This window comes from Hyaena hyaena, unplaced genomic scaffold (assembly GCF_003009895.1).
Source record: "Hyaena hyaena isolate Hyena2069 unplaced genomic scaffold, ASM300989v1 scaffold_485, whole genome shotgun sequence".
Lineage (NCBI taxonomy): Eukaryota > Metazoa > Chordata > Mammalia > Carnivora > Hyaenidae > Hyaena > Hyaena hyaena.
In genome coordinates, this window is record NW_024081115.1 from 215941 (window position 1) to 231191 (window position 15251).

The 15251-nt window shown below is 38.5% G+C and overlaps 1 protein-coding gene across 1 annotated transcript in view; it reads left to right on the forward strand.

Moving 5' to 3' along the window:
• Positions 1-15251, forward strand: part of RYR2 (ryanodine receptor 2) — a 468566-nt gene that overhangs the window by 207935 nt on the left and 245380 nt on the right. Inside the window, exons 26-27 of the mRNA XM_039254352.1 lie at positions 6531-6739; positions 9042-9216. Of these exons, the coding sequence (XP_039110283.1) occupies positions 6531-6739; positions 9042-9216 (384 nt within the window). The remainder of the gene's footprint in view (positions 1-6530; positions 6740-9041; positions 9217-15251) is intronic.

Here is a 15251-nt window from a genome sequence, read left to right on the forward strand (position 1 = left end):
CATAGCACGGAAGGTTTAACTCACCTTGGTGATGTCAGAGCAGTCTTCACAGAGAAAGTGTATTGGTTATCTATTCCTGTGTAACAAATGTCCTCCTAGAACATAATGATTCAATGAACATTTATTATCGCTGTGTTTAGGAATTTGTGAGTGGGTTAGTCAGATAGTTGGGATCATGGTCTTTTCTTGAGATTGCTATCAAGTTGGTCAGGGCTCCAGTCCTGAAGAATTCAGTGGGGCTAGCGGATTTGCTTCTAAGACAGTTCATTTGCCTTATTATTGGCCAAAGGACTCAGTTTCTCTCTGGCTGTTGACAAGAGACCTAAGTTCCTTGCCAATAGACCTCCTCATAAAGATGCTTGAATGCCTTCACAGAGCAGCTGACTTCCTGCAGCATGAATAAGAGATAGCATGAGGGGGAGACCTCAATGCCCATTACAATTACTTCTACCATATTCTGTTAGAAGGAAGTCACTTAAAGAGCCCACATGAAGCCAACACTTTCTGAAAGGAAATATGACAAAATATTTGTAGACATATTTTAAAACCACTTACTTTACCTACTTAAAAGTAGGCAAAGCAAGGGTAATATTTAGAAGGATGCATAGAAATCAACCAAGTCCCAAGAATTCCAGACCAAGAGAATGGTGTGTAGAAGAGCCTGGAGCCACAAAGGAACATCGACATGGGGATTTCAGCTCTTCATAGCCAAATGTAGAGTTTGAGAAGTGGCAGAAAATGAAGTACGGGAGGCAGAGATTGGGAAAAAAAAGATTTTTCTTTTAAAAATATTAGCGAGTCTTGGGAGAATGAGTTGAATGAAAACAAAAGTGGAGGTGAGGACAGCAGTTTGGTGGCTACACAAGTGATGATGAGGAGTATTGATGGAACTTAGGCAATACTGTGAATAGAGACAATAGAGCAGAATTGTTTGACATTTAGAGGTAGAATCAGCAGAAGGACAGAGGGGGTCTCAGGGATGGTTTCTGCGTCGGTAGATGCCAAGTACATCCACATTCACAGGGAACACAGGATTCAGAGGCAGGATACTGGAGAGATTCCAAGTTCGATTGTCAACACTTTGAGTTTGAAATGCAGGAGAGACATTAGACAGCTACCAGGACTCCATTCTGCATACAAGTATAAAGCTGAGGCTAGAGAGGAAGAAAGGATTAAAGAGTAAAAATATCATTTTTTTTTAAAGGGAGACATTTGGACATGTTTACATGCTAAGGGAAAGGACCAGCAGAAAGTGGGAGGTTGAAAATAAAGGAGAGGAGCTGGTGTTCAAAAAGTGAATGTGTTTGCGTGGGAAATGAGAAAACAAGGAGGAAAAAGTGGTTATCAGAGGATGGCATGGATTCAGAACATTAGGAATTTAGAGAGAACCATTGATTGTAGATTAGGAAGACTGTGTCACTGAAATTATTACATGAGCAAGGAACAGCGAGGCTAGTATCCTGTACTCCCCAGTGGAGGCTGAGATCCTGTTTCCTGCTCACTAGTATGTCCCAGTATCCCAACAGCACGCCTATTTCATAGTAGGGATTTGACTGACCTTTATAGAAAATACGTAAGATTTGTTTCCTAATGGAAGGAACCAGAAAAGGGAGAAAATGACCTTTGATTTAGATGTTGGCGGGATCAAAATGTCAGCAAGTAGGGAGTAGGTGAAAAGGGGCACGTCTGCCAGAGGGAAAGTATGTCTGATGTAATCAGGCATGGAAAGAGCTCAGGGGTGATTGGTGGTCTAGTTAGGCTAAGTTATAGGCTACAAGTAGGGAGAATTCACTATTGACCAGAAGTGAAGGATTAGGACAAAATATGGAATATCTTAAAAGCCCAGGTAAAAAAATGTGGATAAATGTGGGCAAGGAGTTCCAACCCCTGGAAGTTTTAGAGCAAAAGCTTGATGTGTGATCACAGTTTACAATAGCAACGTAACTATGGCAACAGTTGGAAGGAACAGATTGGAGGGGGAGAGTGCTCAGAGATAGAGAGAGCAGTTGGGAGGCTTTGGAAAATTTGTGATGTTCAGAACAAGGATAGGGAAAATGGAAATTAAAAGATGGATGGGAGAGATTTTATGGAATAAAGCAAAGTAACACTGGTAATCACGGACATAGGATTAAAGACGTAACTGGCTATATTGCCCTTGCCGGTATTAAAAAAAAAAAGTTAAGGGCATAAAAATTTTAATAAAATTGAATCTAATCCTATGCAAAATTTTAAAATTTATTTACTTATTTTGAGAGAGAGAGGGAGAGGGAGCGCATGAGTGGGGTAGGGACAGAGAGAGCAATGGAAATAATCCCAAACAGGGCTCCGTGATGTCAGTGCACAGCCTGAAGCACGGCTCGATCCCAGGAACCATGAGATCATGACCTGATTGGAAGTCAGATGCTTAACTGAGCCACCCAAGTGCCCCTAACCCTATGTAATCAAATCAGGGTTACTATTTATTTCTATTCATCAGCAGACTGTTTACATATTTCCAGATTGAATATGAACTCAGTACGTGAATGTAATATTTTTGGAGTATTCTTCTAAGTAACATTTTAAAACATTTGCAAAACTAAGTTATTCTTATTGCAAGGTTTTATCAAGGTTTAAATTGTTTGATCAGAAATAATAACCAGGAGGCTAAAAGGATGACTTGTTAATATCAATAATTTCTAAAGTTATTATATAAACACTTGAAGGATTTTAGGTACATCTCTTTAAAGAGACTAGCCTGCATGCCTTGAAAGGAATTTGATATTTGCAATACATAATTAGACCTTGACTTCCCTCTAGTGGTAAGTATCTCTTAAAAGTATAGTTTGGAGTACAGCATGTAAGGATGCTTTAGGCTCCCTTTGATCAGTTGCTGATGTGTGGCCTCTCTGTGCTAAGCTCTGTGGGATACTGGGAACACTGGATTCTATCAGACCTTACCCTTTATCTTGAGGTAGCTTGTTAAAGGCATAATTCCTTACTTTCTTCTTCTTTGAGGATCAGTATTCTTGGTAAAATTCATTGGGAATACATCTGCTAACTGGTCCTATTTTAATGTCAATTATCATTATGTTCATTATAACAATACAAGAAAATCATTTATACATACTTACATGAGCTAGAATTACCTACCGAGCTGCTATGAATGCAGGATGTTTAACATCAAGGAAAGCATAAGAATTTGGAGGAATGCTCTATGCCTTTGAGACTGGTGCTTGCCCATTACGTATTTGCTTAGATTCCCTTGTCCAGGGCTTGGAAGAGTCTTTGTTCCTAGATTCAATTTCGCAGGCACTTAAAGAGCACCTCCTCTGTGTCTAGCTGATGGGTGCCGCAGAATATGCTAAAGAAATTTCTTGTAGATTGCCTGGATGTTTTTTAAAAAACTTCTGTAGATGGATATTTTCATTAAGTATTAGTATTTCATCAAGAAACAGAATGCTGAACTGTTTCTTCTTTAAACCATGCTTGTAAGCTGCCCTACCCTAATGTGAGAAATACAGAGTAGGAGCTATGAATCATGCAGGCATTTGGAGGGAGATCCATGGAGGTTTCATGTCCCTTGCATAATGGTGTCTGTGAAAAGCATGTGTGTTTCTAGTTCAGATTGAGTCTCATCGAGGAAGTGTATGAAAGCTACTGCAGCTAAGGTCAGGGAGAAAAATGCCGGGGCTAAAAAATTCTGTATTATTACCATTATTGCCACATATATTCTGTATGCTGTCCCCTATTTTAATTACCCAAATTAGTGGAAAGGATTCATGGTAAGTCTTATTACCAAGAGAAATGTGTAGTTTTAAGGAATTTTAAGGAAATTATCTGTTAAATTTTTTATACCAAATTTGCCTTCCAACCTATTTGATTTAAGCTGATAGTAAAATTTGTTTGCATTTCTTGATTACACAGTGTGCATATGAGTGTGGCCCAATGTCCTGGAAATACAAAAAGGGAAAAAGAACCTGTGAGTTGTTTTGTAGCTTAGTTTTCTAAAGAATGAAATATTTTATGCTTAGAAAATTGGGAGTTTATCTGTGCATACTAGAACATAATGTATGATTTTATTTGCAAATATTGACATAACTAAAAATAAGGATAAGTACAGGAGGGCTTTTTTCTTTCAGGAAAAGTAATTTCCAGTTTGTATGGAGCATGGCTCATATTCTTTGTGTCTTAGATTAGTTCAGGGAAGGTTGTAACCATGGTTTAAAGAAGTCATGGATCTGTGTGCTGTTTCTTCAGGAAATACTAAGTCTGAAAATTTGACTTCCATCTTTTTAATACTGCAGTATTTATAACTATTTTCTTCTTCTTCTTCACCTCCTCCTCCTTCCTCCTCATCTTCCTCCTCTTCCTCCTCCTCCTCCTTCTCCTCTTCTTCTTCTTTTGTTTTTGTTTTTGTTTTTAAGTAGGCTCCACACCCAATTTGGGGGGTTGAACTCATAATCTGGAGATCATGAGCTGTGTGCTTTACCGAATGAGCCAGACAGGTTCCCCTAGAACTACTTGCTTCATAGCAGTAACTGCCTCCAACTATCATAAAATCTGATGATTTTTTCCCCTTAAGTAGCATCTTACTGTCCTATCTTTCAAAAACCATTGTTAATAAGTAACAGACATGAGAGGTTTTTGTCCTTCACCATAGAGATGGCTCTGTATCATTCAAGCTCCTGTCCACCCCCGACCTGAATGCAATAGAAGCAGACATTCTCCTCTTCGGAGGATTTTGTACGTATCCTCCATGTGTTATTGTAAATGTCTTATTTTTAAACTCTATTAATGCATTTATTTTTCAGTAAGATATTTGAATGTAGTACATGATGTGTGTGTGCATGTGTGTGGGTGCACATGTGAGCATGCATGCGTGAGCACTCATGTAAGATGGCATTTTGAATTTGAGGCTCTCGCTGCTGGAGACATGACCGTCGCTTGGAGATGACAAGGTTGTTAGGTGTGTGCATGGGTGTGTATGTGGGGAAAAGATGAAACAAAGCGTTGCTCATTCAGAAACTTAACCCAGCTTTTGAAAGATCTGTCAATAGATACAGTTCACCTATATGTCCCGCAATCAATGGAAACATCTTAGTCCATTGTCTCTTCATGCCAGTCTCATCATCAGTAGATGATCTAGCTGTGTGTTTAAAGCTTATTTGGATCATGTTTATGGTTGTTGTTTGTTCTTATCAAATCTGTGGTTAAGCTGATATTGAACTTCCGTTACTTATGATGTCTTTCTAAACCCTTAAGAGGGAAACAGATGAGGAGTACCTGGGTGGCTCAGTACATTAAGCATCTGACTTCAGCTCAGATCATGGTCTCGCAGTATGTGGGTTCGAGCCCCGTATAGGGCTCAGTGCTGACAGCTCAGAGCCTGGAGCCTGCTTCAGATTCTGTCTCCCTCTCTCTCTGTACCCCTCCCTTGCTCGCTCGCTCTCCAAAATAAAGAAATACACATTAAAGACAAAAGGAGAACAGATATTTAACCAGTACTTAATAGCTGTGTGCCAGCTACTGGAGGCAGAGTGGAAAGAACATAGACTGTAGCATTAGGCAGCTCCGGAATTCTGCCGTTGGTCACTTGTGTGACTTTGGTCAATGTCACTTAAATGTTCTCTTCCGTCTAACCCAGATCTCAGCTGAGCTGATGGTTTATACTTTGACATATTAGCTCAGTAGACCCTTGTCTCCATGCCCCATGATTTCCTAGGGGCTTTTGTTCTCATGGCCGTGCTGTCTCCAAGCTCCCCTCGGTCTGAGGTTTTGTACTCCTGGCATATTCAATCCCTGTGCATCTTGTTTTTACATATATATGTGTGTGTACATATATATATATAAAATATATATGTGTGTATGTATATTTTCACCACACTGACCCTGATGTTGGAATTGACATTTTTGTTTTCCCCTTAGAACTTAAACACAACATATGTATGTGTAGCACATTATGATGAAGATGTGAGATATTGGAAGAGTTTTGCCCTTAGCCATCCTGTCTGGGAAATTTGTCAACGATTACGCTTCTCTATTAATCTCTTTACCTTGTGGCTTTCTCTGTCTTCCTCACCTCCTGGCAGCTCCCTCCTCCTTCTCTCTCATCCACAAACATCTACTCATTTCTTGTGCAGAGCAGTTCAGATCTCTTCTTATTGGCTTTTTTCCGGCCATGCCATCAAGTTCATCTCAGATTCTGCTGCCAAACAACCAAGAGGCTGGTAGGTGTTTTTCCTGCAGAAAGATAAGTTCCCTCCTGAACAGGGGCTGAGGGAGGAAGCATCACACACCTTGCACTGTAACTGAGGTTTGACAACCCATGTCTCCGTTGGAAGTCCCTATATTTCCCCTTCCTGAAGCTGGTTCCATGTGATAGTGGCTGATCATAGGCATCAAAACACTTCATACAATGTGAACCAGGGTAAGAAAGAGAGATGGTATCATTGCCACCATCACTGTACATTTAATTACTGACACTGTGTAATGTCCTCTCTCCTCTTGCAATGTCCCATCCAGTGGTCACCAGAATCTCTTTACATTCACAGCTGCCCGAGCTGAAGTGTGTAGCGGCACCGGGGAGAGGTTCCGAATCTTCCGTGCTGAGAAAACCTATGCAGTCAAGGCAGGAAGGTGGTATTTTGAATTCGAGGCTGTCACTGCTGGAGACATGAGAGTTGGATGGAGCAGGCCAGGTTGTCAACCGGATCAAGAGCTGGGCTCGGACGAACGTGCCTTTGCCTTCGATGGCTTCAAGGTGAGCAGACTGCTGAGCACCAGACCCCAAAGTTTGTGGGCTTCGGGTTCTGTAGGCCACTGTGTCCCTGGCATCTACATACTGTGTGTGTGTGTGTGTATGTGTGTGCATGTGTGTGTGTGAGATTTCTGCTGCCATTCCTTTGGGTAGTGCAGTAAAGTCAGGACTTTCTGGAACACTAAGGAGAAATAGTTTCCAGGAAAATTTTCTCCTTGTGATCTCAAAACATTTCCCCCCATAGTGAAATTCAAGAAGTAAAACATTGCTACCAAAAAAAAAAATCATCCTTGTCTATCAGAAGTGTTAAAATGCATATGCTAATTAAAAATAAATATACTTTGGAGCACCTGGGAGGCTCAGTGGAATAAGCATCCAACTGTACATTTCAGCTCAGGTCATGATCTCACTGCTCATGAGCTCCAGCCCTGTGTCAGGCTCCATGCTGATGACTGGAGCCTGCATGGGGTTCTCTCTCTCCCTCTCTCTGCGCCTCCCCTGCTCACATTCGCTCTCGTGCTCTCTCCCAAAAATAAATAAACATTAGGGGTGCCTGAGTGGCTCAGTCGGTTAAGCCTCCAACTTCGGCTCAGGTCATGATCACCCGGTTCGTGGGATTGAGCCCCGCGTCGGGCTTATGCTGACGGCTAGCTCAGAACCTGGAGTCTGCTTCAGATTCTGTGTCTCCCTCTCTCTCTGACCCTCCCCTGCTCATGCTGTCTCTCTCTCAGATATAAATAAAAAACATTTAAAAAATTAAAATTAAATAAATAAACATTAAAGAAACTATTAAAAATGCATACACTTTGACATAGTAATTCTGTAGAAGAAATTTATCCTCAGGCAGTAATAAATGACAGGTAAACACATTTAATAGCCATGAGAATGCTGAAGACAGTGTTTATAATCACAAAAGGTTTTCATTTTCAGCATTATTAGTAATCTTTCTTAAGGTGAATGGAAGCTGGTCAGTGCTTTTTTTAATTACTTATACATTATATAAACTTTTAAAGATTATTTTATGTGCAAAAATTATTTAAAAATAAAAAAATTATAAATATGAGCCTAGCCACAATAAAATTATAGTCATTTTTGATTGATAAAATTATAGATATTTTAGTCTTTTATTTGTATTCTGTGATTTTCTTCTGTGAATTTGCATTTCTTTCATATCAAGGGGAAAATTATTTTTAATTAAAAAGGAAAGAGTAAATAAGGAATCATGAGGAGATTTGACATTTGAGTACTGAGCTAGGCATGAGCTTTTCTAGGCTAGAAATTAATAATGTATCTTCTAGGACTACTGACTCACTTTGCTGTGAAACACCACATTTCCTGAACCTGTTTTTTGTTTCAGATGGAAAAATCTAGTACTTATGAAACCTAATACTTTCTGAAATAAATTTTTAAAAAGTAGAATGTGTTATACTTGAAAATAATAATATCATTGCTTTACTTTGGTGACTATACCCCCTGACATATCAATTTGCAGTGAAGGAGATGATTAAGGGGAATATGATAAGATTTATCTGACAAAATAATTGATACAACTAATTTTGAACACATAAATCAGTGGAATGTACTTACAGATTCAAAAGTCACATTTATCCAAACTATGTTTGAATTGTATTTATAATGTGAGATTTTACCTGTATATACAAAACACTGTTGACACGTTTATTTAACTTTTGGTGTATGATTTCAGTAAACATCCTCAGAATAATTTTAGGTTTGATTTGGAGCTTTATAGGTTTTAGTGTACCCTGAAATGCTTCACGATTTCTATTTTGTTAAAGTATCCATGCCATTGATTCCAAGGAATGGAGTTTTATTTTGAAGTAGATGAAAACTAGAATGTCATTTTCAGTGATAAATTCTCAGCTTTATTACCTACTCATAATTCTTTGTATTTTGTGTAAATAGAGAAAAACAACCCAAATCCAGGGAAGCATTCATTTTAGTAAGAAAAAATAATTTCTAAAGACATAGAGGTTTATTTGTTCGACTGTTTTAAATAGAAAGTATGTTGGGTTTGATTTTTACAGTCATCGTTCCTCAAAGTAACGGTGTAGCATTTGGGTTTTTCCTCAAGACTCCATAACATACAATGTTAATCATAGGGGCTTAGAATTCCCAGACACTTCCGCATCACTTAGGGTGTCGTGGCCTGCTGGTGCACACGGTGGAACTGAGCCCTTTCTCCTGCTGTGTTACTAGAAGGACCTGCTGTGAGTCATACCAGTAGTGGTGGGTGGATGCTGTTCTCCTGGGTTTTTCTGTGACGAGTGACTCTTCTGTCCCCTAGGCCCAACGGTGGCACCAGGGCAACGAACACTATGGACGCTCTTGGCAAGCGGGAGATGTTGTAGGATGCATGGTGGACATGACTGAGCACACCATGATGTTCACGCTGAATGGCGAAATCCTTCTTGATGACTCAGGCTCCGAACTGGCCTTCAAGGATTTCGATGTTGGTGATGGTGAGTGTTGTGCAGGTTGTGTGGCTTTCGGGTTCGCAGCACAGCGAAGCAGATGGTTCTAACACTTTCTAACCCACCCACCACCTTCAACAGTGAGCCAGCAGGTGCGTTGCAGCTGTAAACTGCCAGGGCGCCATATGGCTTATCTGATCAGACACCCTTGAAATTACTTGAGCAGAAGCACTACCTCTCCTACTTAGCTAAGATTTCAGTAAGGCAGAAATGGCTTTTATGCATGCGAATCAGAAGATAAATGGCGGGCAAAAGGATAGTTTTCCACAAACGTTACATTTTCATTTAGAACTTCCCTGTTTCATCAGCTGCTTATAGCTCCTTTCTGTTCATTCATTTCACAAAGCGTAATGAGAACCTAGCAGATGTCAGGCCCTCCGTTGGATGCTGAGATGACACAGATTAATAAAACACTGTCCTATTTTTATGTAGATTAGTATACAGGGAAAGTCAATACTGGAATAATTTCTGTTCAGCGGAGAAGCTCCCAATTGAAGAAATGCAGAATGTTCTATGGAAGCACAATGCAGGGCTTTGAGGTGATATTGAGCAAGGTTGGGAAGGAGAAGTGAAAGCCCTTTGGAAATAAATGAAAAATGAATTCTTGAGAGGCACCCTCCCAGGAAGTTGACCACTGGCCACATGGGGTTATTTGAATTCACGTTAATTTAAATGAAATAAAGCTACAGTTGAGTTTCCCAGCGGTATTTGCTCCATTTCAAGTACTCAGTGCCCCACTGTGGCTAATGGTGCCTCTCCTGAACAGCTCAGACTTAGAGCCCTTACATCATCACAGAAAGTTCTTTTGGCTGGTGTTGCTCTAGAACATGTAAGCAAGACAGTACTTAACAAAGTACTATATAAATATCTCGTTTAAAAATGAGCTGACACATTTTTTTTTCCAAAATGGCTTTTGGATATATCCTATCATTTAAGCATATATAGCCTTGGATTTTAAGATATATACCTCAGTCAGTATTTTTAGTATTCTATAGACCAGTCACTGATCCTCAAAAGTTAGCCAGCCAGTATGTTCCTTGCATTAAGCTCTATATTCATTTATTCAACAGGCTTTTACTTTTTTAAAAGCATTCTTTAAATGTTAATTTATTTTTGAAAAAGGGACAGACACACAGTGTGTGACCAGGGGAAGGGCAGAGAAAGAGGGAGACACAGAATCCGAAGAAGCCTCCAGGCTCCGAGCTGTCAGCCCAGAGCCCGAAACAGGACTCGAACTCATTAACCGTGAGATCATGACCTGAGCCAAAGTCAGATGTTTAACTGACTGATCCCTCCAGGTGCCCCATCATTCAATAAGCTTTTGAGCAGCCATGGCCATCATTTCTCAAACAAAGATTTGTAAAAGTAATAGGAATTTTATACTTTTATAACTTAATTCTTGTTTTGCACACCTGTATCTCTGGGTAGCGAAACTGGTACTCTACCAACCCATCACCCATCTCATTTTCTCTGGGATTGTCATTATGACTGTTAATGTATGAGGGAGCCAGGTGGGAGAGGGACTTTTTCTGTGTTATGTGTCTCTACTGGCCAGTACAATGGGTAGAGATTTTATTTTCTAATTGGTTGTTATTTAATAATTGTTGGATACTGTAGCTTTCTTCATTGGAAGGAAATGCCTGTTTGAGTTCTTATGTTAAATTTATGCCACATAAATCTATGTGTGATGTTAGAATGATAAATCATGTGGAATGCTCATCCATACTGTTTTAGCACATAACAAACATTAATGCCACAGCACTGTTGCAAAGACCAGTCACCATCATGGTGATGAAATAGACTCTGAGTGAGTCTGGCTGATACAGTCATATAATTAACATTTCTGGCTTTACACCCCACAGCATTTTTACAATTTAAAAAATTACTTGAACCCTATATTGGTACCTCTACTGTAGAGTTAATACAATATTCTAATAGATTATCTGAAAGTTTTATGGTGCACATTATTGGGCTTTTATTGGAGGTGTTGGGGAAGTATCTTATGGTCTCTAAGGCATGTTGTAAGTTTCATGCAGCTGTGATCATTAACAATTAACATCACAGTTACCAAGTGGTCATAATTCTAAATTTTCTTCCATAAAATGGAGTTTATGAATGCCTATAACTTTAAAATGCTTTTTGGATTGGAATTTTCCATTTCTCTCTCTATTAACTAGGAAATTCGATGTCTTGCTCTGGGTGTCCCTGTACTGGGGGGCCCTGAGATGGGCTCCTTAACTGACCCATCACCACTGAGAGATCGCTCTTGAGACAACTAGGGCTCAAAAGGGCATGTTTGAAAAATGATTTGTTTAGCTCAACAGATTTTTTAGCACAGGAATATGTTGTTGTTGCTAAGGCACTACGGAGGCCGTCCTTGGGTCCAGTCTGCGCAGAGGGATAGAGGAGGGGAACTCTAGCATGTGCAGGGCATCGCCACGTGTTCCTCTTCATTGGGAGTCATTAGATGTATATGTAACTCTCCCAGTCCCTGTGCTCTTAACTAATCAGGAGCCATTTGTATAACAAACCATATTGTGTGTAGTGTGCATGTTGACACTCACACTCTTACCCACAGAGTTTTGGTGGCTAGAGACCTGCCCCTTTGCAAGAACCTGAAAAGAGTTCTGACCCATACAGTCTATCTTCATAAAGCCAGAGATGATTATCCCATACCAAATCTGGGACTCAAGCTTTTTTGTTAATTAATCATTTTTGTATGGAGTGTATATACTTTCTCTTGATATATTTCCTCAAGAGCCTAGTGGAGGCAATTCTTACCATGTTAAGGGGGAGACAAGAACAGGGCTAGTAGAGATTTGAAATATATGTACTTCTATTATTTATATATTATGAATATATATTTGTTTTATATTTTTATTTATATATTTTATAAATATATATAATAAATATATTTATTTCATATTTTTATTTATACTTATAATTTATATTACTTACATATTATTAATACATATTTTTTCATTTATCTTACCACATAGTTCTTTTGATTGCCTTAATAACCACTACATATGTGTCTAAGCTCACTGTCTCTGTACCAATGAGGAGGAATTAGGATAATGGTAAAACATGCCAAATCAAGCATGACACAGATATAAAGACAGGTAGATGTAAGACGAATTTAGATCTACAGCACTTACAAAATTTTTGGTACTTTAGCAGCCATGGTACATTCCTGCACTAAGAAGTCTCTTGTTGTAAATGGTTTTCAAACTTGTGATATGATGTGAAATGAAATTGGAAATGATGAGAATAAAGGGAACAAGAAATCTATAATTATTTGCAGATAATGTAATTATTTGTGGAGAAAACTGCAAAGAACCTATAGACATTAATAGGAAGCATTTAGCAAGATTGCATTTCCATGCTAGATGCAAATGTGAAACTGAATTAAAAAGAAGATACATTTACAGTAACATCAGGTATTTTGAGTAACGAATTTTCACTCTATTAGAAGGTGTATAATATCTTTACAGAGAAAATCATTGAACTTTATTGAGAGATTAGCTTTATGAAGATTTATCATAAATAGTCAGCTGATCTTTGACAAGGATACCAAGACTACATAATGGAAAAAGGCTAGCATCTTCAATAACAAGTGCTGGGGAAACTGGATATTCACATATAAAAAATAAAATTGGATCCTTTATCCAATTTTGGACCATACATCAAATGTTTTGTGACTATACACAGAAAGATACTGGACCACACACAAAAATCAACCCAAAATAGACAAAAGACTTAACTCTAGGCTCTGAAATAATAAAATTACAAGAAGGAACATATGGGAATAGCTATTTGGCAGTGGCCTTGGCAATGATTTTTTGGATATGACCCCAAAAGCAGTAAAAAAGAAAAAAAGAAAAGAAAAGAAAAATGGACAAATGGAATTACATCAAATTAAATAAAAACCTTTTGCACAAGAAAGGATGCGATCAACAATTAAAAGGCAACTTACACAATGGGAAAAACATTTTCAAGCTGTAATCTGATAAAGGGTAATTTTTAAAATTTATAAGGAGTACCTATAACTCATTGGCAAAAACAACAAATGACCCATTTCAAAAATGGACAAAGGAACATAATAGATATTTCTCCAAAGACGGCATACAGATGACCCACAGTTATATGAAAGGGTGCTCAACATCACTAATCACCAGGGGAATGCTCATCAAAACCACAGTGAGATATTACTTCATACCTAAGATCAAAAAACTAAAGATAGCAAATGTTGGTGAAGGTGTGGAGAAAAGGAAACCGTGATGCACTGTTGGTGAGAATGTCAACTGGTTCAGTCACTATAGAAAACTGAATGGAGGTTCTTCAGAAAATTAAAAATGGAACTACTGTGTAATCTGGCAATCCCCCTTCTGGGTATTTATGCAAAGGAATTGAAATTAGGATCTCAAAGAGATCTCTGCACTCCCACATTCATTAAAAGATTATTCATAATAGCCAAGGTAAGGAAACAACCTAAGTGTCTGTTGACAGATGAATGAATAAGGAAAATGTGAAATGTACATACAATGGAGTATTATTTAGCCTAAAAAAAGATGTAAATTCTGCCATTTGTGACAACATGGATATAATGGAGGACATTATACTAAGTGAAAGAAGCCAGATACAGATGGACAGATCCTAAGTACTACATGATACCATTTACATGATGAATCTAAAATACTCAGATTCATAGAAGCAGAGAGTGGAATGGTGGCTGCCAGGGGCTGGGGAAAGGGAGAAGTGCAGAAGTATTAGTCAAAGGATAGAGACTTCGCTTGTACAAGATGAGGAAGTCCTGGAAGCTTCTACCTTTAGTTAACTATAAGGCCTGAATTATATGCTTAAAATTTTGAAAAGAAGGTAGATTTTATGTTAAGTGTTCTTATCTCACACCACACACACATGTGCACATGCGCACACGTGCACACACACACACACACACATTAGTGATGATGATGATTATAAAAATAAGAGAACAAGAGGAAGCTTTTGGAGAGAATTGATATGTCTATGGCATAGATTGGGATGATTTCATAGATGTATACTTCTCTCTAAACTCATCAAGTTGTGTACATTAAGTATGTACAGCCTTTGATATGTCAATCATACCTCAATAAGAGTTTTAAAAAGGTATTTATTAATAAATGAGAGCTGTATTGTGTTCACGGACAAGACAACAGCCTTACGGTATTAATTCTTACAAAATTGATGTACAGATTCAATCCAGAGATCATGCTTCATTCATCAGAGTCTCAACAAATTTTTCATAGGGCTTGACATGATGTTTCCCAAATATATATAGAAGAGTAAACATCTACATCACTTATGGTAAAGAAGCGCAAGGATAGGGTATATGTCCTACTATATTTATTTTAATGGATAAAATAAATGCAGATTTATTGCAAAGCTATAATCATTAAGACAGAGTAGTATTAGTGCAGGAATAGGCACGTTAATCAATAGGGTATAATAGAGATGACAGAAGAGCACCAGCACACTGTATTTTATTTTATTCTGACATTTATTTATTTTTGAGACAGAGAGACAGAGCATGAGTGGGGGAGGATTAGAGAGAGAAGGAGACACAGAATCTGAAGCAGGCTTCAGGCTCTGAGCCATAAGCACAGAGCCCAGTGTGGGGCTCCAACTCACAGATCACTAGATTATGACCTGAACTTAAGTCTCTCAACTGACCAAGCCACCCAGGTGCCCCTTTGTTTAAAACCTTCTAATGTGATGTGTGGAATGTCACATGGTGGGGAAAGAAAGATTGTGACAAATGGAATCTGGATGGAAAAGATGAGATTGGTTCATTTCCTCACACCATATATATGACTGCCAGCCCCAAATGGACTGAGGTCTTAAGTATCAAAAGGAAAACTTTGCAGCTCCTGATAGGAAATATAGAAAAATCTTCTAGACTTTGGGGTAGGAAACCTTTCTTTTAGAGTAGAACAAACAAATATAAACAAAAAATAAAAGACTGGTAAATCTGTACAAATTTA